The sequence below is a fragment of the Pithys albifrons genome, chromosome 16 (genome assembly GCF_047495875.1).
Source record: "Pithys albifrons albifrons isolate INPA30051 chromosome 16, PitAlb_v1, whole genome shotgun sequence".
Taxonomy (NCBI): domain Eukaryota; kingdom Metazoa; phylum Chordata; class Aves; order Passeriformes; family Thamnophilidae; genus Pithys; species Pithys albifrons.
In genome coordinates, this window is record NC_092473.1 from 9,024,154 (window position 1) to 9,047,722 (window position 23,569).

The following is a 23,569-nucleotide window of genomic DNA, read 5'->3' on the forward strand; positions in this document are numbered from 1 at the left end:
TTCTGCACAATAAACTTCAAACCTTTACCAAGAACTGCCCTTCTGTCCCTTTTTTTCCGGCGCCCCCTCAGGCGCTTCCCGCGCTGAGGGCGGGGCGGGAAATGGCGGCGTCACGTGACGGGCGCAAGATGGCGGCGTTCCCCTGGTGAGACGACGGGGCCGGGGGTGCCTGTCCCGCTCTCTGGCGGCGGGCGCGGAGGGGCTGCGGGGCCCTGCGGGAGGGCGAGGGCAGCCGCCGTGCTCCGCCACCCTCCCTGCCGCGTGGCTGAGCTTCCTCAGCGGGGGAAGCTCGCTGTCAAGCGAGGGCGGCGGGGCTGGGGCGGCCGCTGTGCCCGCGGGTCGGGGCGGGGGGGATGGCAGAGCGCGGTTCGGCGCGCTGGGAAACCCCCAGTACAGGGCGGGTTCGTGACACGGTGGGTCACACTGAGCTGTGCTGGGGGGCGGAGGCTGAGCCGGGCGGGAGGGCACGGCCTGTGCTCTGTTTGCCCCTCAAATAAGAGGACAGGCCCCGAGGGCCGCGGGCACTGCCCCGAGTGTGGTCCTGGAGCGTGTCCTGCCCGGAGCCGGCACTGCGGCCGCGCTGCCCCGCTGGGACAGGGGACTCCGGCAGTGAATTCAGCGTTACCAACACATCAGCCCCGGCTAGTTATCTTTGACAGGCTCTTAGAAGTCGGCGCCGCTTAGAGACTGAAGAGGCAATGCCAGCAATGTGCAGTGTTACTGCAGGAAGAGGTGGTGAACAGCTGAGAACACTGTTCAGGATAACTCACAGTCTGATGTTTGTTGTGAAAAATAAGAATAAAACAGGCACCCTGACGGACAAAAGGAAAATATGTTAATTTTTCTTCGGACTTTCTTGATTACAAATAACCTGATTTTCTGTTTGTGAAAGACTCGCTCTCCTGAGGCTATTGTGCTTTTAACACATTGAATATATCTGGCTTCCAGGTTTTGGTGTGGCTGATGTGTTATATTCCTGAGCAGACTAGAACTCAAGCTTATTGAGGAATCAAGAAAAGTAATATTCAACAATTAGAGCCAGTTATTGGCACCTTCTTGCTCTTAGTTTTCCCCATTTATACATTGTCATGCTGAAAATGACCTGGCTTAGTCTTTCATGTTATTGTGTGAGCAAACTTTCATGGTTAATAAAAAGTGCAAATAATTGGTGTATTTAAATGTCATTGCAATGAAACCAATTGAGTTTTATAAAAGCATCAGAGCAATGCTTTTAAAATTAATTTACTGGGATATAAAGTACTTTAAAACTTGAATTTATGTAGCTATGAAGATTTGAGGGTGTGAGACAACACTAACACATCAGCTGCCTGTTGGAACTGTTGGTACTTCTTTGAGTGCAGTGATTTTGGTGGAGTCAGTGTGTGGTCAGTGATTTGCAGAAACAGAAAGGAATAATTTGCCTGCAGCTTTTGGATTTCTAGCAAGAAGGAAAATAGAGCAGAACAAAGCAGAGCAGTAGGGATGCTGAAAAATTGATTTTTACATAGTACAGCAATGAGGTAACAGGGCAGTAAGTAGGTCTGGTAACACTGGTGCAGAAGTGGCCATGAAGAAATAATGAACCAGAGTTAGATGCTTCCATCATACTCTGTAATATTGAAGGTACTATCCTGCTACAGGGTTTAGCAGAACTCTAGCTATTTGGAACAATTATTGGATGCTGAAAAGGTGTTTTGTATGTTAGTTGTTTTCATATTCATCAGTCTGCATATGAGTTAAAAAATAGCACCTATTAGTGCTGAAGAATTGTGTTAATGTGGTGTTTGTTAGGGTAGTAAAAAGAATTGACAAGTATATGAAACAATTTAAAGCTAAGGGCTACAATGCATTTTTATAACAGCTTTATGTAAATATTTAGAGACCCTGTTTAGGGTTTATGTTTAATACACAGATAATTATAGCTGTGCCTCATTGTATTACCAATATCAATATATGTCCAATATTGTAAAGAGGCTCTTCTGCATTTTCTGTGCCTGGCTTGTCTCTGCTCCCTGTCAGCTTTTTGAAGCCCTTGCCTTGGGATAAGTGCTGTGTCCGGGTGGGTGTTTTGTCCCGTGTCAGGGAGGTGTGGAGTGAGGCTCGTTCTGCTGGGCAGGGGCTGGCCCTGTGCTGAGCCTGGAGGGTGAGGGAGCCACCTCTGTTGGTGCTGGAAGAGCTTCAGTGGCCTCAGGGTGAGGAGAAGGTCCAGCAGTTTCAGGAAAAAAGATTGTGTACCAGGAGGAGAGGAAAAGGTTTCAGGCACAGGCACAGGCACAGAGTGTGACAGTTGCAGTGATGCTCGTGTGTGAAAAAGATTGCAACCCACTGTTAGAGCAGCCCCCGAAGCAGGAGTGTATCCTGCACCGTGGACGGGACATGAAACTCCAGCTGGGCCAGTCTTAGTTTTATATTCTCTTGGAAGTTGACTGCACTGGTTTGGCTGAGAAAGGAATGCTTGATCTCCTTTCCCTGGAGAGTAAGCACAACATAAGGCCAGAGCAAGCTTGAACTTGTCTCCCATATTAGCTGTGTTACAAGCTGTCTTATCACTTGAATAGCCACATTGTAAATGTACTTTTTAAAGACTTATTTGCAGGATGAACAGCTCTTGTTACCTCCCACATGTGTATTAGCTGTGTGCACTTGCCAGTGCACTTACACTCTAATTAGAGTGCTCTTGTTTTTGGCTGGGGGTGGTGTGCTGTGTGAGCTGTCAGCAGTAAGAGAAATGTTACAATTAGGTAGCCAGAAAGAGTTTGAAAGGTTTTTCACTGAAATGCTGCTTAACTCATGAAGAAAGAGGGCAAGAAGAGTCATTGAAACATGGGACAATAGCAAAAAGAGAAGAAACTGGAGATCAAGAAAATAAAAGCAATAAGCATGTAGATTTCACTGGACTCTTGCTCTCCTCCTCTATGACAGTAGATGTCAAAGTTTCTCCTTGGAGTAGCACAATCATAAACAATCTATTTCCTAATTATTTTTTAAATGAAACTGGGTTTTTTGGGATACATGGCATCTGTGGAAGACCTGACTGCTTGACCCTGCTGAAATTCTTCCTAATGAGATAGGTCTCTGAGTAGGAAAATAATTATTTGAAAGTTTGGATTGGTTTTTGTGGGAAATATGTGTATTATGGGAGGGAAGTGGTGTTTATTTATATTAGGAGTCTGATTAAAGAATTCTTTGTGTATCCACTGGTTTTACTCATTCAGCTGAGGTGCTGGTGTGTACTATAAACATTCTGAGGATCCTGAATGAAACAGGAGAGAGCAATTAGCTGCTCTTTACTTATTTTTCAACATCCATTTGTTTTTGTACCTAAGCATCTTTATGGACACAGGCCATGATTCTCTCTTAGTATGTGATTATTTATATGCATGTAAACTTTCCTCTTGCTTTTTAAGGCATGCAAGATCAAGAAACTATGTCTCAGAATCTGAAGTGTGCAAACTGGAATCTGTACCCTTGGATTTTGGTGATTACCATCCACTGAAACCCATTACAGTGAGTTCTTTTGTGCTTTTGGAAAATGAATGTGAATTAAAACTGATTGTGTTCCTCTTTTTACTTTTATTCCTTTAAAATTAAAAGGCTTTGAACTCGGTGGTCGTCCTTGTGCAGTTGGTTTCTATGTTAGAGGCCTGTTCTTTTAGAGGCATCAACGTTTATTCTGTTTGTCCTTTACAGAAATTTGCTGGTGCTTTTATGTGTCAAAACCATTCTCCTTTTGACAAATATAGCACTCCAGCTTGTGGGTTTTCTTGGTTGCATTAAATGCTGAATAATGGATAAGCATTTAAAATCAAATTATTGCATTACAAATAACCTGCATAATTGCTTGATGTACGATTTGGTTTTGGGTTAACTTCCAGTCAGCTGTGTGCTTTAAAACATTTATCATTTCTTTAATGTATAAGGGGCTTTTAAAGATGTGGAGCTTCAAAAAAAATCCAGCTTCAAAGAGATTATAGTCATCCAGTAATGAATGATAAATGGGCAGGAGCTTCTGCTCAGGAAGGTCGAGAGGGAGATAAGACAGTGGCCTTAAGAACAGATTTGATGTTCCAGGCTTGAGTGTTGTACAGGAAAAGTCAAGGTGAAACTGGTAGAGGAAATCAAATGGCAGGGAAGTGGTTGGAGAGGAGGGATGAACATAATAAAATAGAGGAGGGGTACCAGAAAGAAATTTAGTGTTTGTTCTTGTAGTTCTGTAGATGTAGAATTGGAAGTAAAGAAAAAGTAATGGAAATGCTATTGAAGAGTTGGTGCCTCCAGATTCAGGGGAAAAGGAGGTGCTGCAGTTTAAATGCTGGTGCTCACTCTAAAGGGTTTGATTTGTCCTTGCTTTTGTTGCAACAGCACATCTTGTGTAGCACATATTTTGGTGATTTATTAAAGAAAAGGGAGGAAAGGAAACACTTTTTGTTTAGTAATTTTGCACTTTTCTTTTAGGTTACTGAATCCAAGACCAAGAAAATGAACCGGAAAGAAAGTACTTCTTCTACCTCCTCTTCTTCTTCCAGTTCTGTGATGGATCCACTGAGCAGTGTATTGGATGGCACCGATCCCTTGTCATTATTTGCAGCAGCTGCAGATCCTGTGACTGCTACAGCTACCATGGTAACACCAGAGGCAGTTATTTCAACTAAATAAAATAAAAAAAAACCCAGAAAACAAGGCAAAACCATAAAGCCAACCATGGGTAAAATATATTTGTCTCACCAGGTTAATTCAACAAGGAAAACACTATATTAATAGAATATTCTTTTTTTTTACCTATGTTGACTTATTTGTTTAAATATGGATTTTTCTTTTAATACTGTAACTTTTGAAAGGACCAGCTAGCACTTGAAACATGAAGTTGACTTTTATGAGCCTTCTTTTCTTTTTCCAGATTTGTTTTTAGCATTTGCAGTAACTTGTACTCCCCTCATAGGATGGTACAAGAAGGAAACGGGATAAAGATGACAGCTCAGCAGTTGGCAGTGACTTTGAGCCATGGTCAAGCAAACGTGGTGAAATCCTTGCTAGATACACAACAACAGAGAAGCTCTCTATTGTAAGTGGCAGTTTCTCCATTTTATTTATTTCTACTAGACCTTTATTGGATTTTGGATGTTACTGTTTTGTAATTATTTCATTAGTAAATACTGGTCCTCTGAATTTGAGTTTTAATGTTGCAGAAAGTTGTACCATGAGCTCTCACAAAGATTGTTTTGGAGCTGAGTCCAAGTTTTTTGATATTTAGAAGCCATCACTTTGTCCTTTTGTAGCAATAGAAATTACTCTTGTTTTTATGTCTACTTCTAAATGATCAGAGGTTTAACTGGCAGTGTATTTACTGTATGTGTTTTGGAATGCTAGTGAGTACTGCTGAAAAATCTGCTTTTTCTGTTTCCTCACAGAATCTCTACATGGGATCTGAAAAGGGTAAGCACTTTCTTTTACAGTAACTGAGTTTGCTTGAGGTTGGGTGCAGTGACAGGTTTGTTGTCAAGAATTGTTGAAATGTGTTTTCCTTCCTCCCCTGTTCTGACATTTGGTTGTGTTTATGCTCTTTTGTTGATAAGACTTCTGGATTTTTACTTAAAATAATTATTGAAAACAAGCCACCCAACCACCTTGTCTATATTCCTGTTGACTAATGAATTTGTGGTTATTTCACTCCCTGCCACTGTAGTTTAAGCCTTTCTTCCATTTAAAGTGTGGAAACATGTGTTGAGTATCATATTTGTCTATCCTCTGCTAACTGGAAGGAAGACAAGCAAGTCCTTTGGGAACTTGTTTGGTTATTCTCTTTACATGAAAGTGAAATGATTTTAGCTGTATGCTGGGTGTTCAAAAAAGAACCAAGTGTTAAATATTTTATCATGTTTTCTAGCAAAGCAAATCTGGGCTAAGTAGTCCTAGCTGATTGCATAGTAAATCAGGATTTTTGTATATGAGTAAATATGCAGCTTTTCAGCTTCTGCAAAAATAGATGTTTTTGCAATGAGAAACCTCAAACACCGCAACTGAATGTGGAGGGAGAGTGTGACATCTCCATCCCTATATGTCAATAAACCAACTGGATATAGCCCTTTGCAACCTGGCATAACTTCAGAGTTGGACCTGCTTTGAGGAGGAGAGTTGGCCACAAACATCTGAAGTTCTTTCCTATTCTAAATCATCCTATGGTTCTATATATTTAGTGATTCATACCAGTAAAACTTCCCTCTTCAAAGTGAATGCACTGTAGGTATGTTTGAATGTGTGTTTTCAGGAATTCTCACTACATGAGTCAAACCACTTGTCTTCCATCACAGAAGCTGACTAGTTATCTGAGTCAAGCTCCTCCAAGTTTGTTTCTCTTTAGAAGTCCCAGTGTTTAAATGTTAAAGAATTACATGTTTAAGTTTCTTTACAGGAAAAGCTGCAAGTACTGGTTCAGCAGTTTCTGAAAAAGTGAGAACAAGGTTAGAAGAACTGGATGATCTGGAAGAGGTGAGAAAGTTTTCTGATCAAATTACAGCACCTTTATAACAGTGAAAGAAATTTGTGTAATAAAAACGTTTTGTGAAACCTTCTGATATTTTTCTAAATGCGTTTTTAGTCACTTTGTTCCTGTGTCAGTTTGGTTCTAAAGCTTAAACAATTATTTCTGCTTTCAGTGTTTAACTAGTTTATTTTTGATAGATAATCTCTTTATAAAGTCTTTAAAATCTTCAGGAAAACAGGTCACAAGAGTGCTCTGGTACTGAGCATGAGGTGAACATGGTTTTTTTCTTTCTGAATCATAGCCAGATCTTTTCTGCTGTCACCAAATTTCTTAGGATGCTACTGGCAAAACATTTCATTTCTCTCTGATGTTGGCTCTAAATAAGTGCAAGTGTCCTTGTGTAGTGTTAGTGCACTAATTATACCATGAGTAGAATTCCACTGAAACAGTCCAGCTGTTTCTGAGGAGAAAATGTTGGGTGCCAGCATGTGTGTCTCTTGAAAACTAAAGCAGTTGTGATGCATTCCTGTGCCAAACACCTGCAGCATCGATGGTGCAAAGGTAAGAATTGAAAATTAGGGAAGTTGTAATAATTTTGTGGGATTCCCTCCCATAACAGGGTGATTTGACTCTAATAGTGGCACTTGCCTTCCTTCCCTCCCACTCCTGTTGAGTAGTTTGTGTTTTCTTGGCAGGGGTCACAGAAAGAGCTGCTGAATTTGACTCAGCAGGATTACATGAACCGAATTGAAGAACTGAACCAGTCTTTAAAGGATGCTTGGTCCTCTGATCAGAAAGTAAAAGCTCTGAAAATAGTCATCCAGGTCAGTTTTACAGTTTTGTTCTATACAGTGAGATTGGTGATATGACTTGTCCAATTTCCTTCTTAGGAAAAGAGGGGTTTCTATTAATTTTCTACTATTTCCTTTTGTTCTTCACTGAAACACATTTCTTTCAGAATTTTATGACTTCTGACAATAGTTAGATTTTCAGCTTTGTTGTTATGTATTGATTTTGATTAGGCTACATGGGATGGAATTCTTGATAAAGAGTCACCAAATGAGAGGTGTGGAAGTTTTACCTGCCTAAGGATAGTTAGAATAAATGACATGTAGGGATATCAGCTCTTTCCAGCCACCCCAGAATGGCTTTTTGAACAGCAGCGTTTTACCCATCCAGACTTACTAAGGCAATTGAATAATGTGATTTAGGACATTAGCAAGGTACAGAAAATAGCTCCAGATTTTTAAAGGTGTGAGTATGGAATTTTTATTTCTTGGTTTGTTTTTTTAAAACTTGCCCACAGTCTTTCTCTGGGTCATTTGGGGTGATGGGCTTTGAGGAGGACAAGGGGAAATAGGACAATTAAATGCTCTTTTGTTTGGCTTGGCCTTTCAAAAAGGCCAGAGGCAGAGTGCAGCAGAGGACAGGGGAGATAATGACATCCTTAAAAGCTGTAAAACTGATGTAATGCTGATAGTCATCTAGTGGGGTTATATAAAGTCAAGTTTTTTTGTTTTGCCATTCTGGATACACTTGTGAAAACTGTTTGCAGTAATTTCAGACCAAAAAGGAAATGAAATGTTAATGAAGTGAGATCAAACAATTATATGTGACCTAGGGTGACTAATGTTCTATTGCAACACTATGAAATCAGCACTATTATTGTTATTTTTAAAAAAATCAATATATAGGATTGTGAAGTGTGAATGTTGTCTTTGGATGAGAAGAAAAGGGTCAGGGATATACTGTACAGTGCTTTAATATGGGTATATATTATATATATATTGATATACACAGGGTGTGATGTGCAGTGATAATCTTTGCATTAATACTTTAACAAGTTCTTTTACAAATGGTTCACAAACAATTTTTCTGAGATGGGATTCACTGATTCCTTGTAGGAGGGTGGTACCAAAATTGAATATATTTATCTCTGCTCAGGTGCTGTCAGTGTGTTGTTCACTTAGCCCCTAATGCTGCAGATGCTCCCCATGAATTGAACAACTGGCTAAGAATGAAATAGGTATTTTGAGGCTGGTCACCAGTTGTGTTCTCCAGGGTATCAGGACTGTGATCAGTTCAGTTTATATGTTCATCAGTGATCTGGACCAGGGGATTAAGTGCACCCTCAGCACATTTGCAGATGACACTAAGTTGGATGGAAGTGTTGACCTGCTTGAGGGTAGGAAGGCTCTGCAGGGTGATCTGGACAGGCTGTACCTTCACCTAGAGGGTTCTCAAGCATTGGAACAGGCTGCCCAGGGCAGTGGTGGCATCACCATCCTTGGAGGTATTTAAAAGATCTGTAAATGTGGCACTTGGGGACATTGTTTACTGGTGGCCTTGGCAGTACTGGATTAAGGATTGGACTCAACAATCTTGAAGGTCTTTTCCAACCTGAAGGATTCTTTGATTCTGTGATTCCTCAAGTGCCTTTTTACAAGATACTTTACTAGTCACGATGGGGTAAGCTAAGCTACTTAGAGTAAGCTGAAGGAAGTTGATTATGTATGTGAGCTCTAAGAAAAGTGATATTTAAGTGCTCATGGTATGTGTAGGTCCTAAACAGCTACTGAATTACCTTTCTTTGAAGGTGACTGACTTACCAGCAGCAGGGAGGATTCTGCTTTGGTTGTAGGATGTGAATGCTCTTACCTGTCTTTCTGGTGCACTCTTAAGTTAACCTGATGAATAAAGCAAAAACAGGAAGTGTGCCCCTTGTTTAAGCATATTCAAATGTTATGATTTTCTTACTTAAACAAAGCAGTCTTGGGGAGTGTCAAATTACTTCCTATATTTTTGAAATGGGATGAAAACTTGAGCTTTATTTATTCCACTGAGATTGAAGAACTATCTCCTGATGAAGGAGAGAGAAGGGGCTGATCACAGAGAGTATTGTCAGTCTTAGAAACCAGAAAGGACTTGAGGCCACATTTGACTCAAGCAGGAGGAGATGGATTTCTCTCCCCAGTCAGTCATTTGCCTGTTTTCTTCAGGTAGAGGCTGTTTTTTTCCTGAGTAAAGTTCTGCCAAAGTTTTTGACTCCAGTTTAGTCTTGGAAAACAAAGTATATCTTAATTAAATATCTTAAAAATATCTTAATTCCTTAGTGTGTATTTGAATTCATATCATAAATGGACATGTTCCTTCCCGGCCTTGACATCCAGTGATAGTAGAACTGGGTGGGCAATACATTCTCAGATGTGACTGTTGCAGCCACCACTGTAGTCCAAATGCTGGGATCAGGTTGGGTTGGGATCAGGTTGGGTTCCAGGGGGTGATTCCTTACAGATTCCTCTCTAGAGCTGACTGTGAATCAGCTGTCTGTTTCCAAAATGTTTGAACTAGTTATGTGAGCTGCAGACAGGTGTTCAAAAGCTCATTAACTACACTTTTAAAATTGTTTCTTCAATTTAGTCTGTAATAAATTTTGTGTTTGATATGGATGTTGAGAAACTGAAAAATGCCCTTTAAAAAGTTGATTTAGAGAAGAAGTGCTTTTTAATGCTGCTTCTGTGAGAGAATTTGTCTTGTCTGAACAAATGCACAGATCTGCATGGTCAGCTGAAATTTTGTATTGTAGATTATCTTAATAAAGGAAAACCAGATCTGTGACTGTCTTTGGAAATGAGGAATAACCTGAAAAATACAGAGAGAGCACCATGGTGTGTTATGTTAGAGGTTCTTGTGCTTTTGGCTTGATAGTTCATGTTGGTTCTTTCCATCTGTGGATATTAACCTGTTCTACCTTTCTGGAGTAAAAACACAAACTTGCACTGGCCTCTAAAAGTGTTTCTGTGTTTTTTTTCTCTTTCTAGTGTTCTAAGCTTCTTTCAGACACAACTGTAATCCAGTTTTATCCAAGTAAATTTGTTTTAATTACAGATATCCTTGATACTTTTGGTAAGTATCTACTGTGCCAGACATTACATAATCATTAATAAGATTAAATTTTTTTGTAATGTTAGAAATCATCAAAGTTATCCAAAAAGGGCTTTCAGTTTTACACATGGAATATATCCAACACAAACATTTGGACACCAGTGATGTAAACATGGTACATAATTGTTAAAAAACTCTTAAGAGCAAAGTCTTTAAAATGAAAATGTTTCATTTTCTAGTTCTGTGCTTTATGTGTTAGTGAATATCTAGAACAAAACCTTGGGAAAAATCATGATCTCTGCATTTTTAAATTTAAACCACACTGTTATTATGAAAATATTTGGGTTTTGGCAGCCTCTTGACTCAATAGTTCATTATATTTGAAGAATAGAAGTCAGAAGATTTTCTTTTGCTGAATAGGGACTATGAAGTGATCAGAATGTAATTGCTGAATTTCTTAATGTATTTTTAAACCTTTAAGTGAAATTGTCATCCATTTCACGCGATTCTCTTGTTTTTCTGCCATGTTGTGGAGAAGATTTACAGTGGCATTCAAAGTTGAAGGGTATTTTGATGTTAGCAGGATATGCTATGACATAGATCCAATTGTTTTTTCAGGTCTTGCTTCCTCTGTTCTCTTTCCTACTTACTGAGAGTTGCTGGAGAGAACATAATACCCAAACTCAGCAAAGTCAGGACACCAGCTGGCCTTTCCTGGCCTGGGGGAAATCTGACCCGTGTGTTACCTCTGCACTCAAGGGAGCCAGAGAATTGTTTTTATAATGTGAGAAGTGCTGAAATCATACTGAACATTTCACCTCACTAGAGGGCAGCATAATGTCAGTGTTCTAGGAAGTTTTCTCCAGCTACTTTCACTGTATGTTGGAGGGAACCTTTGTACCAACATTTTGTGTTCTACAGTTTGTTAATTTGTTATGAATTGTTTTTATTTTTTTTAACCAGGGAAACTAGTGTATGAAAGAATTCTGTCCATGTGTGTGGATAACCGTGGCTCTCTGCCAGGTAACTTTGTGTTTGTTTCCACTGTACTCCAGGAGAAAATCATGTTAGAACTAACTTGAGGAAGGTTAAACAAGACTTGCTGCTGTATCTCCTGTGGAAAAAGTTCTAATTTGAATATAGTAATTTTTATTTTTTACAGAGTAAAATCCATTGCTTAGACATTCCACTATTCACAGTGTTCATGCAAGTTGACATTTAACTGTGAAAATATCCCTAAGGTGTAATAAAATGTGCTTGTGGCTCTGATGTTCCTAATCACAGGCTGGGTTTTTCTGAGACTCAGAATCTCAAAGAATGATGTCTAAGTTCTTTGATACGGAATTTGTTAGTGAGAGGGAGAATTAAACATGAATGGCCTAATTAGGTGAAGGAAGATCTTTTTTTTTTCCTCATAGCATATGCTCTTTTCTCAAAGTACTGTATTTTAGTAGTTTAAAGTTAATGGTACAAGTTAACAAAGCTGAGAGTCTCAGTTTTTGCTACGTAGATGATTTTGTAGCTACATTGGAAACTTGATAGTTTTGCTTTAATTAGGGAAGAATGTTGGAAGAAGCTGCAGGCTGCATTTAGCCTGATCTTTCTGACTTGGGCCCTTCTTGTTTTGTCAGTTGAAGTTCCAACACAGTGTAGAGATCTAATTTGACATTTACAGTACAAATGTATGTGGAAGAACCTCTTTAGCAAGACTTTGAATCATTCCATGAAAATACAGGCATTTCCTTGCAATTTGGAGTGCATTAAGTCCACATCCTTGAAATACGAAACATTCTTACTCTGCGGCTGGCAAAGCAACAGTACCATTAGTTTGCAGTTAAATCCATAGGTTTTGAGCCAGAAGCTTCAAGCAAACAAGTATTGAAATTTGAAATAAACTTACAGAAAATAAGATAAGATTTGGTTATTGCAGATTTGACAAATTGTTCTTACAAGCATTGATGAAGGCAGACAGTTCCCATAGCACATCAAGACTTCTGGGCACAGTTACCTCCATTCTGGAGAGCTGAGCTCGTACTGCAGCTGACCAGCTGCTGGAGGCATTGCTGATGGGAACTTCCCAAGCAGCTCTAAAAGTGGGAGGGAGAAGGAAAGTCCCTGCTGTGCTGTCTGTGCATGGCAGTGTGAACCTCTGGGTATTTCAGGCCCGATCTCCAAGCTTGTTCCTTGGAAACCAAGTGAAACAAAGTTATATGAGAACTCCTGAGGTCCTAGATAAGAAAGAACATCTTCCTGTACTCAGTCAGCATCTCACATGTGGCTTCTGTCATCTTGGAAGTTGGAAGTTGGAAACTTTCTTGTGGAGCAGGAGGTTCTCACCCTCTGGGGCAGGGGTGGGAGAGCACTGGTATTTTAAACTGTTTCACAGTGAGTTTATAAGGAGACATTTACAGCAGAAGCTGCTTATGCAGCTTTGTCACTGAGAGAAGGGGGACACATCCATCCCAACCATCTTGCCTCAGAGCTGAGTTGATCCCAAGAAGCCAATTCTGCCTTCTGTTCCAGGCAATCCAGAGAAAGCCATGCCCCACTTCATGCCTGCCTGACCTGAGCACTGTCCCCCAACCCATCTGTTCCATCCTGAGGTGGCAGCTTTTCCCTGCTGGCACCTGACACAAATAGTCTGAGAGCCCACAGGGAGAGAGCTGCACTGCTGTTCAGTGTATGAAAACAAGTGTTCTCTCAGTGTTTAGCACTTCCTACTTCTTGTAATAGTATTGTTTAAAAACTATATTAGCCTTCTAAAATAAAGAATTGGTTAAATCTCTTCTATATGTATGCATTGGTTACAGATGTATAAATACATGCATTTGTTACAATTCCCTGTATTTTCTTTATTTACAATTTCTGCTTTTGGGAAAACAGAGGAAGAGGTTGGATTTCTCAGTGGCAGGTCTGCGATCAGCTTTGAGTGCTTGACTTCAGCTTCTGAAATGTTACTTAGTAGAAGATGGAAGCTCTGTTACTCCTTCTTGCTGTGTACTCAGTTCTGACTGCTGCTTAAGAGAGCTGAGAAGCAAATGTATTGCCTAGTTTATTAGGGTGCACCTAATGTCTTGTTGATTGGAAAGAGAACAGAGTTTTAAACCTAGAATGAAAAGTAAATTGTTTTCAGAATGAATGTAACTATTTCTGCGTTCTGTTTTTTCCCCACAGATAACTTTTCTCCAGAAAGTGTTAATGATACAGCTAAAGAAACTTGCTTAAACTGGTTTTTCAAGATTGCTTCAATAAGAGAACTCATTCCCAGATTGTATCCTTGTCAAATGACACTCTCAGAGTGTATCTGTGGGGTTTTCATAGACTTTTTCATAAATGAACATGTTTGTTTCAATAAAACCCACAGTATCTGATGTTTACACTGGATGTTTTCTTTGTTTCAGGCTGTATGTTTTGAATGTGCTTTTGAGTCATGTTTCATAGTCAACTGAGTGTTTGATTATTGGTTCTGGGCAGCAATAAAATAGAGATGATATATGAAAAATTTTGAAACAAAATCTTGTAGATAAATCAGCAGGTGTAGTGAGATCAATTACAGAAGGCCTTGAAATAGTTTGATGTGTATTTGCTATATATTTGTTTCATGTTTATCAATGGTGTGCATCTTAGTTTTGTTCCTTAACTTGACTTCAATTTAGTTACGTGGAAGCAGCAATACTGAAATGCAATAAGTTCCTGTCCAAAACGTAAGAATAATGTTAAGTGTGGGAAGGAAGTGAACAGGCAGACTTGGGCTTAGGAGCTAATTAAAGGAATTGAGCATGCAGGTTCTGTGACTAATGGTGGATTGGGTCACTGAGAAGAAGCAGTACTGAGAAGTTTTGAAGCTTTAATGAGAATACCATGGAAAACTTCAAGTTGAACTGTGATATAATTGAAATACAATCATGCTCTCAGTTTTGGAATGTCTGTATAAATGTGATATCAGGATGTCACAAATCCCAGTGCAAATTGAAAACCAGTGGCTTCAGATGGTGAAGGAGGAAGGAAGATTGTTGAGATGAGGAGTGTGGCAAAGATAGTGTAGAAAACTGAAAGGAAAATATTGATATGCCATATTGGCAGAGACATTATCTTTTAAAAACCTTGGTATAAGCTGAATGTGTTGCCAAACAGTGTCAGCTGCTGAGCAGAAAATGTTCCTTTCCATATAATTGTCCTTCTTCAGTTATACTTTGAAATGAATGTTGTAAGCCAAATTGCTACTCTAGTGACAACTTTATTATCCCTAAAAAGCAGTTCTTTTACTGGAATTGATGGGCCTCATCTCCAGGCACTGGTACAGCTCTGTCAAAAAGGACCTTTGGGAAAATGAGACATGCAAGGAGTTCTGCCAGTTCTGCTTTAAGCAGCTGCTTTCCTCACGTTGTGTTAACAGCCTTTCCAAAGCTCTGCTGTTCCTCCAGACTAGAGGAGAAGCTTTGTAGTTGTATTTGTCTCATAATAGCAAATACTGCAATTTGAATATACAATATATATTACTGCATGTGTAAAATTTTACTTATGAAATCAAGTTTTTTTTTTGATAGGTGTTTCTATAACTCATGCTCAATTATTAACCTACAAGGCAGCTACTGAACTTACCTGTAGGTGATATAATTCTGTTATTGACTGTTAAAGCTCATTTTCATTTCTGAAAAACCTCAACAGGGGGATTTCGGAATGTCTCCCACGGTTGACATCTATGATTAGAGGAATTGGAGATCCACTGGTTGCAGTCTATGCACGAGCATATCTATGCAGGGTAGGCTGTCCTTTAACTCTTCCCCTCTGTATCAAAGATTTACTGCAGCTGGTGCTGCCACTGCTTCTTGTAACTACTGCCTTTATCTGAAGGAGTCAGCAGCCTGTCTCTTCCTTCTGACAAACAAACAAAAAAATTGTTGTTCTGTTTTAAGAATGGGGAATCTTTCTTTCAGTGATTAGAATAAGTAAGAGTAATTTTATGCACTGCTATAGGCACTCTCCATACAATAGATTGTTGCAGTACACTGGGGTAGACACTGATTTCCTCACTACTTACACATACTTGGAGAACCATGTTTAAATACACCACAGGGTGCTTGTTAGTGGACATGTCTCTCATAGTAAGCAAGGAAATAATCAGTCAAAAGCATGTGATTCAATGGTCTTTGTTAATCTGATATGTGTGACTTGGGTGTATTCCTTCAGAAAAGGCATTTTTCTTGCAGTTGAAGGAGAATAAGATACAGATAAAATCTTTCTCTTTTAATACAGGTTGGGATGGAAGTGGCACCACAACTCAAAGAAAGCCTGAACAAAAATTTTTTTGACTTTCTTCTAACATTTAAACAAGTAAGCAAATAGGGTTTTATTTGCAAAATCAGATAAATACACCCCTTAGCCAAACTGCCACATACCTTTAAAAAACCTTTTAAGTTCTTAAATCCAGATTTAGGGGTGTTCCTGTGTCCAGATACAGTGTGGAAAATTTTACATATATTCTGATAACTTGAAACTGCTCTATTTTGCATGTTTTCAGAGTTGAATAACATTTGTTATGAGCTTGATCTTTTTTTTTCCAGCATGCAAGGAATGCTACAGAAATGTGTGTATCTCTGTGGTATTGTCTGTTGTCGTTTCCAGTCATACACAAACTTTGTCCAGTTTATCATATCTCCCATTAAATACCTTTTCACAGCAACATTGTTTTTATCCTTTGTTTCGACAGATACACGGGGATACAGTTCAGAACCAGTTGGTGGGGCAGTGTGTGGAGATGCCTTTGTATTTGACCCTGTATTCTCCTGCCATAGACTGGATTCTGCAGTGTATTGCATACCATGCTCCAGAAGTAAGTGTGCAGGGTAATACTTAATACTAAAGGAAGTGCTGTGGTGAAGAATTAATTTTGCCTGTTAAAAACCCCTCAGTCAGTTCTTACATGAGTGTGAAAGTGAGTATAAAGAGCCCAGATAGGACTGTCTGATTCTGTCTTCTGTACAGGAAGACTGTTTGCTTCCACAGAGCTCAAGTTTGGCCACTTCAAGTTCATAAGCACTGTTTGTTCCTTGCTGTCCTTTAGCTAGTTTAATCTTTATTTCTTGAATTCGTTAGTTTCTTCTGTCATACAGATATAAAAATGATTTGAGTAAACTGCAGCTTTGTAATTGCTTAACATTGTGAATAGGCTGTTTTAATCTCGGTCAGTCTGGTTTGCACTTTGGCAGAGTTCATAATTTTTATCTCCCCTGCCAGAGATAACTGACCTGGCTGGCAAATAGTGATTACTTGGAGTAATGGCCTGGCTGAAGGATTGCAAATTTGACTTCGGTAAAATGGTGGGTTTGATTAAAATGCCACTGTACCTAGTCCAGAGTGTGTTTTATGTTGTACTACAGGGTTGTTTTCTTGTGGTGTAAATGTAGGATAAGACAGGATTATTGGAATATATTGGGGAGGTAATTAAAACACCTTTTAGTAGACTTTGCTACAGTAATTAAACCTGAATTTATTTGCAAAATCTCTAATTGCTAATTTTAATAAGTAATTTTTCTAGGTTCTGCTTACTGAGATGATGGAGAGATGCAAAAAACTGGGGAACAAGTAAGTGTTGCACAGTGCAGAGTCTGTAATGAGTACCCCGGAGTCCCCATAATAAAATTCTCTCTCCTTCTTTTGGAAACAGTTTGGTTGCATAGTATAGCTTTCATTCTCCCAGCAGCTTACTAAATCATGATTATGAACATCTGTTTTCCAGAGATGAATTCTAAAATATGGTAGATTGCTTGTAGAACAAAAGTTAATTAGTTTAAACTGGTTGCTGCATTCTGGCTCCTAAGCCAAAATTTAGAACTTGTAATGTGTTCTCCATCAGCCCTGTCTCTGATTCCTGGTTGCGCTTCATTTTTCTGTGTTTTCTTCCCCCTCTCCTCCACTGGCTACAGTCAGCCCATATGTGCATCTAGCAAGGGAAGCTGTAAAGCAGCCGGCAGCCTTTGGAAGATGGTAATATTTAGGTGACTGCTTTTTCAGCACTAAAATAAGTATCCCAAATGTCTCCTAGAAGTTGGTGTGCAGGCTAATCACCTTGAGTAATTAGTTCAGGAAGATGATCTGATCTGAAAGTTTTGAATGTACTTACAAGTTTCTGTGAATGCAGTTTGGCCTGCTGATGGGCTACTTTCTGTTCAGTTTATTGGATAGGTGGGCTGAGTTCTGTGAAAGTTTTCAGCTACCTATTCTTTTTCTGATGTACTTTGTATAGTCCAATTGTGCAGTGGCTGAAGAACTAAAATATGTTAATTACTTAGATGAGGAATACCAGAATTCTGTGACTGATCTAAGGAGTCTGGGGGAGAAGTGTGATGTTAAAAATGTGATCTGAAGGTGGTGTTGTATCAGAGTTTATACTGCAGATAAAAATAATTCACGTACTCTGGTGTACTAATAGTTTTGTATAGGTGTTGATTTGTTTTGTAGAAACTTATTTTAAAATCAACTTTTATCATTTCTCACTGTAAAGATGGGCTAGGTGCCTCCTCTTTTTCCTGTTTGCTTTTTGAAGGAAAGACAAAATGTTGAGTATAACAAGGGTTTTTTAAAGTAATATTTTGGGATATCTGTTTGATTGGGAAGCTGAATCATCCAGTTTAGACAATCACAGTACTTTTCTTTAAAGTGGATTTCTGTGGGGTTTTTTTCTTCTCAAGATTGTCAGGATATTACAAAGCAAGAAGCATCAGTATATAAATCTTCAAATAATCTCAGTATGTTCCATGAGCTCCATTGCAGCCATCTAAGTGAAAAGTGGCAGCCTGTTCTCTGTTTTGCAAAGCACATACCCAGTGAACTGGAAGTACTTGTCTAATGGTAAAATGCAAATTCCAGCCAAATTGTGGTGGGATCACTGATGCTCAGGCAGAAACACAGAGGGTGCTGGGCTGTCTTAAGTGCTCCATAGTATTTCAAGGTAAACTGCCCTGTATTCAAACTGTCTACTAGTGAAGGGCAGAGTGTTTTATGAGGAAGCTTCTGAGCAAACTCATGGCTGAGTGAACTGAGTGTTACAGTAACACAGTGAGTTCACTCTTCCACTGGTGACTTTGGCTTCGTAGTAACACAAATATGTGTCTGAATGATTAATCATAACTGGCTAAATATGTCATTGCCACTTATCACTGTTTGGATTTATTTTAATTCTAACAATGCAGCTGCTAGAAATGTGGCTTTTATAATGCTTGTATAATTCAATTCAGTGAGAAAAACTTTCCATGGGGATTCTTCTGAAATTTAGTAAAAGAACAGATGAAGTTTTTAGCTATATCATCTACTCCTGGTTTGCTTGATCTTTTTAGTAAATTTCTGCAAAAATGATGACTTCAAAAACACCTGTGTGGAACAAATATTCTACAGGTTTGGTTGCCTTTTCCTTATCTGGTGGCTTAATGTTTTGTTTATTCACTATGAATCTTCATCCATGCAAACTGGATGTGTAAGGCATTTTTCTTTCTTATCTCTTTTCCTTTATAATAGATGCTGGACAGTTGTTAGTCTAGGAAGTTTAGATTAATGTAAATGCAGGGACAACCAAATTGTAGTTGATGTTGAGCTGTATTGATCTGCGCTGTGCTCATTGCAGTGCTTTGCTGTTGAATTCAGTCATGTCGGCGTTCAGGGCAGAATTTATCGCTGCCAGGTCGATGGACTTCATTGCCATGATTAAAGAGTGTGATGAGTCTGGGTTCCCAAAGGTAACTTTTTGTATGCAATTTGTAACAACTGCTTTTCTTTGTCTGACAAGAGTTCTTTGTGCTCTTAGTTGCCTACATGACTTGCATGTCATTTGAATAAAAGGTGGTTTGATCTGAAACTCTTGCTGCACAGTGTGGCTGCTGGAGCACTGTTGGGTGGACATGCATTTCCTGCTTGTCATTTACAATTTCTCATTAACTTCCAGCATCTTCTCTTCCGTTCCTTGGGATTAAACTTGGCATTGGCTGATCCTCCTGAAAATGATCGCCTTCAAATACTAAATGAAGCCTGGAAGGTTATAACAAAGCTGAAGAACCCACAGGTGAGTTATTGTCCATTCTATTTCACTACTGATTCTGTGTTTAGGGCAAAATTGTATCCAGTTGTTCAATAAGCAGGTGCATAGCATGGCATTGTTTAGCTTTTCTGGATACACACAGTTGCAAAAAATTATGGTGACTGGTTATATCTTTATACAATCTCTGCTTTTCTTAGCTCTACCTAAGCATGGCTTAATGTAATTATGGTGACTGGTTATATCTTTATATGATCCCTGCTTTTCTTAGCTCTACTTAAGCATGGCTTAATTCTACATAACATAATTCTACATAAGCAACTTGAGTTCTGCATCTTTAGGTCTGCATGAGTCAGACCTCAGGAGTTAATTCTTTTAAGTGTAATTTTTGCAAATGTATTGCTCATAGCCTCCTGTAAATATTGGTACTCACAAGACACATGTATTTCTAGGATTATATCAACTGTGCTGAAGTGTGGGTGGAGTACACATGCAGACATTTTACAGTAAGTGAAAATTACTTTTGTTTTCTTTGAAGTTTTTCTGATAGACTAAGTGGCTGTATTAGCAGTTTGGTATTAAAATTGGAGTTAGCTTTGACTATTCAATATGAGTGTGTAGGATTTCAGCAGTGAATGAAAAAATACCTTTCCTTTCATGAGAGATTGATGGGGGCAAAAGATGGAGCTTTGAAGCTCCACTGTTCCACAGCACTGCATATTTCTTATGCTTTTGTTTTAATGGCAGATGGACCAGTTTAAGTAAGGATTTACTGGAGCTATGGCTAAAGTTCCTGGCTTAACTGCCAAATGGAAATAAATTATCCAACTCAACTGATGTTCAGTGACTTGATTTATGTGCTGATTTCATTGCTGTATTTTGTAACCTTGGTTTTTGCTACACAGAAGCGAGAGGTCAATACGGTTTTGGCTGATGTTATCAAACACATGACTCCTGATCGAGCATTTGAAGATGCTTACCCACAGGTAAAGGATTTATTTCATCAAATCTGTAAAAATCTGGTGGGCATTTTCTTATATGAAATTAATTCTTAAACATTACTGATGAATCTTGCCGCAAAATAATTATTTTTAAACACTAGCTGTAATTTGAGAAGTCTTTTGAAACACTGTAATGCTGTAATTTATTCCTCTTTTTTTTACCTGCACATCAATCTTTTGTTTCTGAGAAATGCTAAACCTGAATGATTTATGTATTTAGAAAAAGCAATAGTTCAACAGTGGTGTTTGCTGAAGGGAATTAGCAATCATGGTAGGCTGTTTAAACAGAAGTAAAACATAAAATAATCCATCTCTGCTTGGAATTGTTAAGGGTTAAGTGAATTATTGTGTGCAGTTCTTGAGAACAAATGTTAGATGAGATATGAATTAGTTGAAGAAGGTTTTTCTGGTTTACTTGAAGGGTAGATGGAAGTGCCTGCAGAAGAAGATTTAACAAACTGGTTTGGGGTTTTTTGTTTGTTTCATTGGTTGGGGATTTTAGTGCAGAGACCCAGAGGACATGCAGACTCTAAATTGAAAAAAATCTGCCTAACTATGAAACGTAAAGAACCAATAAAGCCTGGGCAGGCTGGTCAGCCTCTGTTCATGGGGGTTCTGAGGGGCATGTTGGAAAAGCATGTAGGAGCAGCATAGCTGTAGTTTATCCTACTTTCTGGGAAGAAATTACATTGATGAATGCTTGAAGCATCTTTCAAAACAATTTTCTGTGAATAACTAGAGAAGAAGAGTCTCTGGATAGTCTTAAATGAACTTGTGTTACACTAATGTCACCCCTTTTTTTATTCCCCTTTAGCTGCAGTCAATTATTCAGAAAGTTATTACCTATATCTATGACTTCTCTCTGCTTTTCTCGGTGGTAAGTGATACCCTGTTTAATAAATTTTTAAGAAGAACTAATTTGCTCTGTTTTTGCAAGAGAGTTTAGCTGACTGGGATATTTAGATTGTTTAGAAGTTCACAAATTGGGAGGACTTTTTGTCTTGTAGGTAAGTGCAGAAATATTTTGGGAGCTTTCTGCTGGTTGTACTTAAATATTCATTATTCCAATTCCAATTTCCTATAGTTTTTTCATTAGGCTTTTAGATTCTCTGAGTTTGTTACTATGGCATAAGTGACAATCAGTGCAAGATAAAATACCATTTCTTTGAGTATGTGTGTGTGTTCCTGTAGTTGCTGATAGCTCTTTCTGTGTTAGGATATATACTTAATGTGCCCTGGCTTAGGGCTTACATTTGTCACTGAAACAAAGTCAAACTCAGAGAGGTCAGAGACTGAATGTTAGGTAGAAAAATAGAAACAAAATGTGTCAAAGTACAGAAACCAGTTGCAGAGTAAAATTGAATACTGATGCTGTGGATTTGGAGTCAAGTCTTGTTCTCAAATTGCTTTGATGATTTTGAAAATCTTGCCCTCACTATATTCTTGAGATGATACACCAGCTAAGTATCTTAGTATCTTAACACCCCAAACCATTAGTTTTGAAGAAAACTTGAGTGTCTTAGACCTTCATAACTTGCCTTGGATACATGCAAAGTCGTTGCTGATGTATAGATTGTTTTAATTGTTTTTAATATTTTACCCTTTGTTTCCATAAATCTCTGAATCTGTCATAATCTTAACCGCTTTGAAGCATTTGATTGCTTTTTAAAAAATAGTGCAACATTTGATTCTAACAGTTCTGTATTTTGTGTTCTGTTCTGGATCTCTGCAGTCAATAAATTGATACACCTTTCAGCCATTGGTCCTTTTCCATTAATTCCACTTTTTCATCCTTAAAGATTAATTACTGTCTTCAAAATAGATTAAATTAGTTTTACCTAAATAGCTATGCTTATAAAACTTGTACAAAATTTTGATTGTTTTAGTGTGTTGTTTGTAACATACTTAATTTTACTCATTTATGTGTTTGTACTTTCAGGAGAAATTCTTGCCATTTCTGGATATGTTCCAGAAGGAAAGTGTGAGAGTGGAGGTTTGCAAGTGCATCATGGAATCTTTTATTAAGTAAGTGGAGACTACTGAGGTGAAATGCACTCGAGAGGCTCTGAGAAACTTAACTGAAAGATGGCTGGACAAGAGTCAGTATAGAGTCCCTTTAGCTTGTGAAGGTGTTCCAGGCTATGGGAAAGAAAAGAGAGAAGTGTCAGTTTTGCTAATCTATTACTGGACTGTTTGACTGTTCACAAAGGAAGATGAAACTGAAGTAATTATATTGATGCTGACTTGCTGTGTGTTAACAGAATAGTTGTTCTCTGAGCTTTTTTTAATTGGTGTTGCCTTTGTTGGTTTCTGAAATTTATTTCACATTCCAGTTGCTGTCATAGCACAGAACTGTTGCCTTGGTGTAATGGAGTATTGCCATAGTTGAAAATGAGCTTTGGAAATGAAAATATCTGCCAATATTGTAGAAATCAAACAGCCCTTTTCAAATAACTCACAGATTCCTTGAAACATTTTTTTCATTTTCTCCTTCCCTTCAGGTATTTGTATTCAGTGCTGAGCCCCCTGAGCCTCCTCTCCCTTGGGTACACAGGCCCAGCTCTCTTGGCCTTTGCTCATATGAGAGATGCTGTGGCCCCTTAATCACCTTAGTGGAGCTGCACTGCACGTGTGCCTCTACCTAAGCATGACATTTATCCTTCCTGGCTCTCCCTGAGTAGCTGAGAAATTACATTACATCTTGGTAGATGGAGGATTGCTTTGTTTTGATGTTCTTAGATTGCCTCAATGTATCACATGTCTGGCTTGTTATGTCCCTTAAGGAGTCAGATTCAGTGGCTTGGCAGGGCAGCTCTGTGGATTAACATAATATTTCTTGACTGGCATTTGCTGGAATTGTGCGTCTATTAACCACATGATCTTTGAAGTTCTGTTGGTTCACCAATGAATAGCAAACCTGTGTAGTGTCATACAGTGTTGGTGATGGGAATTATGCATTAAATTGGTGTTATTCTAGTCACTGTTTTTCATTTTGACAGAGCAGGATTTTTCATCACTTTTTCTGAAACACTTTCTAGGCATCAGCAGGAATCAACAAAGGATCCTGTTATACTCAATGCTCTTCTGCATATCTGTAAGACGATGCATGATTCTGTGAAGTAAGATTAACTTATACTAATAACTCATTTGTGCAAAGTTTGGCTGCCTGGTGTA

At 38.7% G+C, this 23,569-nt stretch overlaps 1 protein-coding gene across 1 annotated transcript in view; it reads left to right on the forward strand.

The window, feature by feature from the left end:
- Positions 1–78: 78 nt before the first annotated feature.
- Positions 79–23,569, forward strand: part of VPS35L (VPS35 endosomal protein sorting factor like) — a 51,450-nt gene continuing 27,959 nt past the window's right edge. Inside the window, exons 1-22 of the mRNA XM_071571217.1 lie at positions 79–145; positions 3,408–3,507; positions 4,456–4,623; positions 4,940–5,062; positions 5,409–5,433; positions 6,410–6,486; positions 7,177–7,305; positions 10,303–10,387; positions 11,330–11,389; positions 13,541–13,637; positions 14,023–14,070; positions 15,035–15,128; positions 15,623–15,700; positions 16,077–16,199; positions 16,905–16,951; positions 18,987–19,098; positions 19,305–19,421; positions 19,847–19,900; positions 20,300–20,380; positions 21,210–21,272; positions 22,335–22,420; positions 23,434–23,514. Of these exons, the coding sequence (XP_071427318.1) occupies positions 102–145; positions 3,408–3,507; positions 4,456–4,623; positions 4,940–5,062; positions 5,409–5,433; positions 6,410–6,486; positions 7,177–7,305; positions 10,303–10,387; positions 11,330–11,389; positions 13,541–13,637; positions 14,023–14,070; positions 15,035–15,128; positions 15,623–15,700; positions 16,077–16,199; positions 16,905–16,951; positions 18,987–19,098; positions 19,305–19,421; positions 19,847–19,900; positions 20,300–20,380; positions 21,210–21,272; positions 22,335–22,420; positions 23,434–23,514 (1,892 nt within the window). The 5' untranslated portion in view covers positions 79–101. The remainder of the gene's footprint in view (positions 146–3,407; positions 3,508–4,455; positions 4,624–4,939; positions 5,063–5,408; positions 5,434–6,409; positions 6,487–7,176; positions 7,306–10,302; positions 10,388–11,329; positions 11,390–13,540; positions 13,638–14,022; positions 14,071–15,034; positions 15,129–15,622; positions 15,701–16,076; positions 16,200–16,904; positions 16,952–18,986; positions 19,099–19,304; positions 19,422–19,846; positions 19,901–20,299; positions 20,381–21,209; positions 21,273–22,334; positions 22,421–23,433; positions 23,515–23,569) is intronic.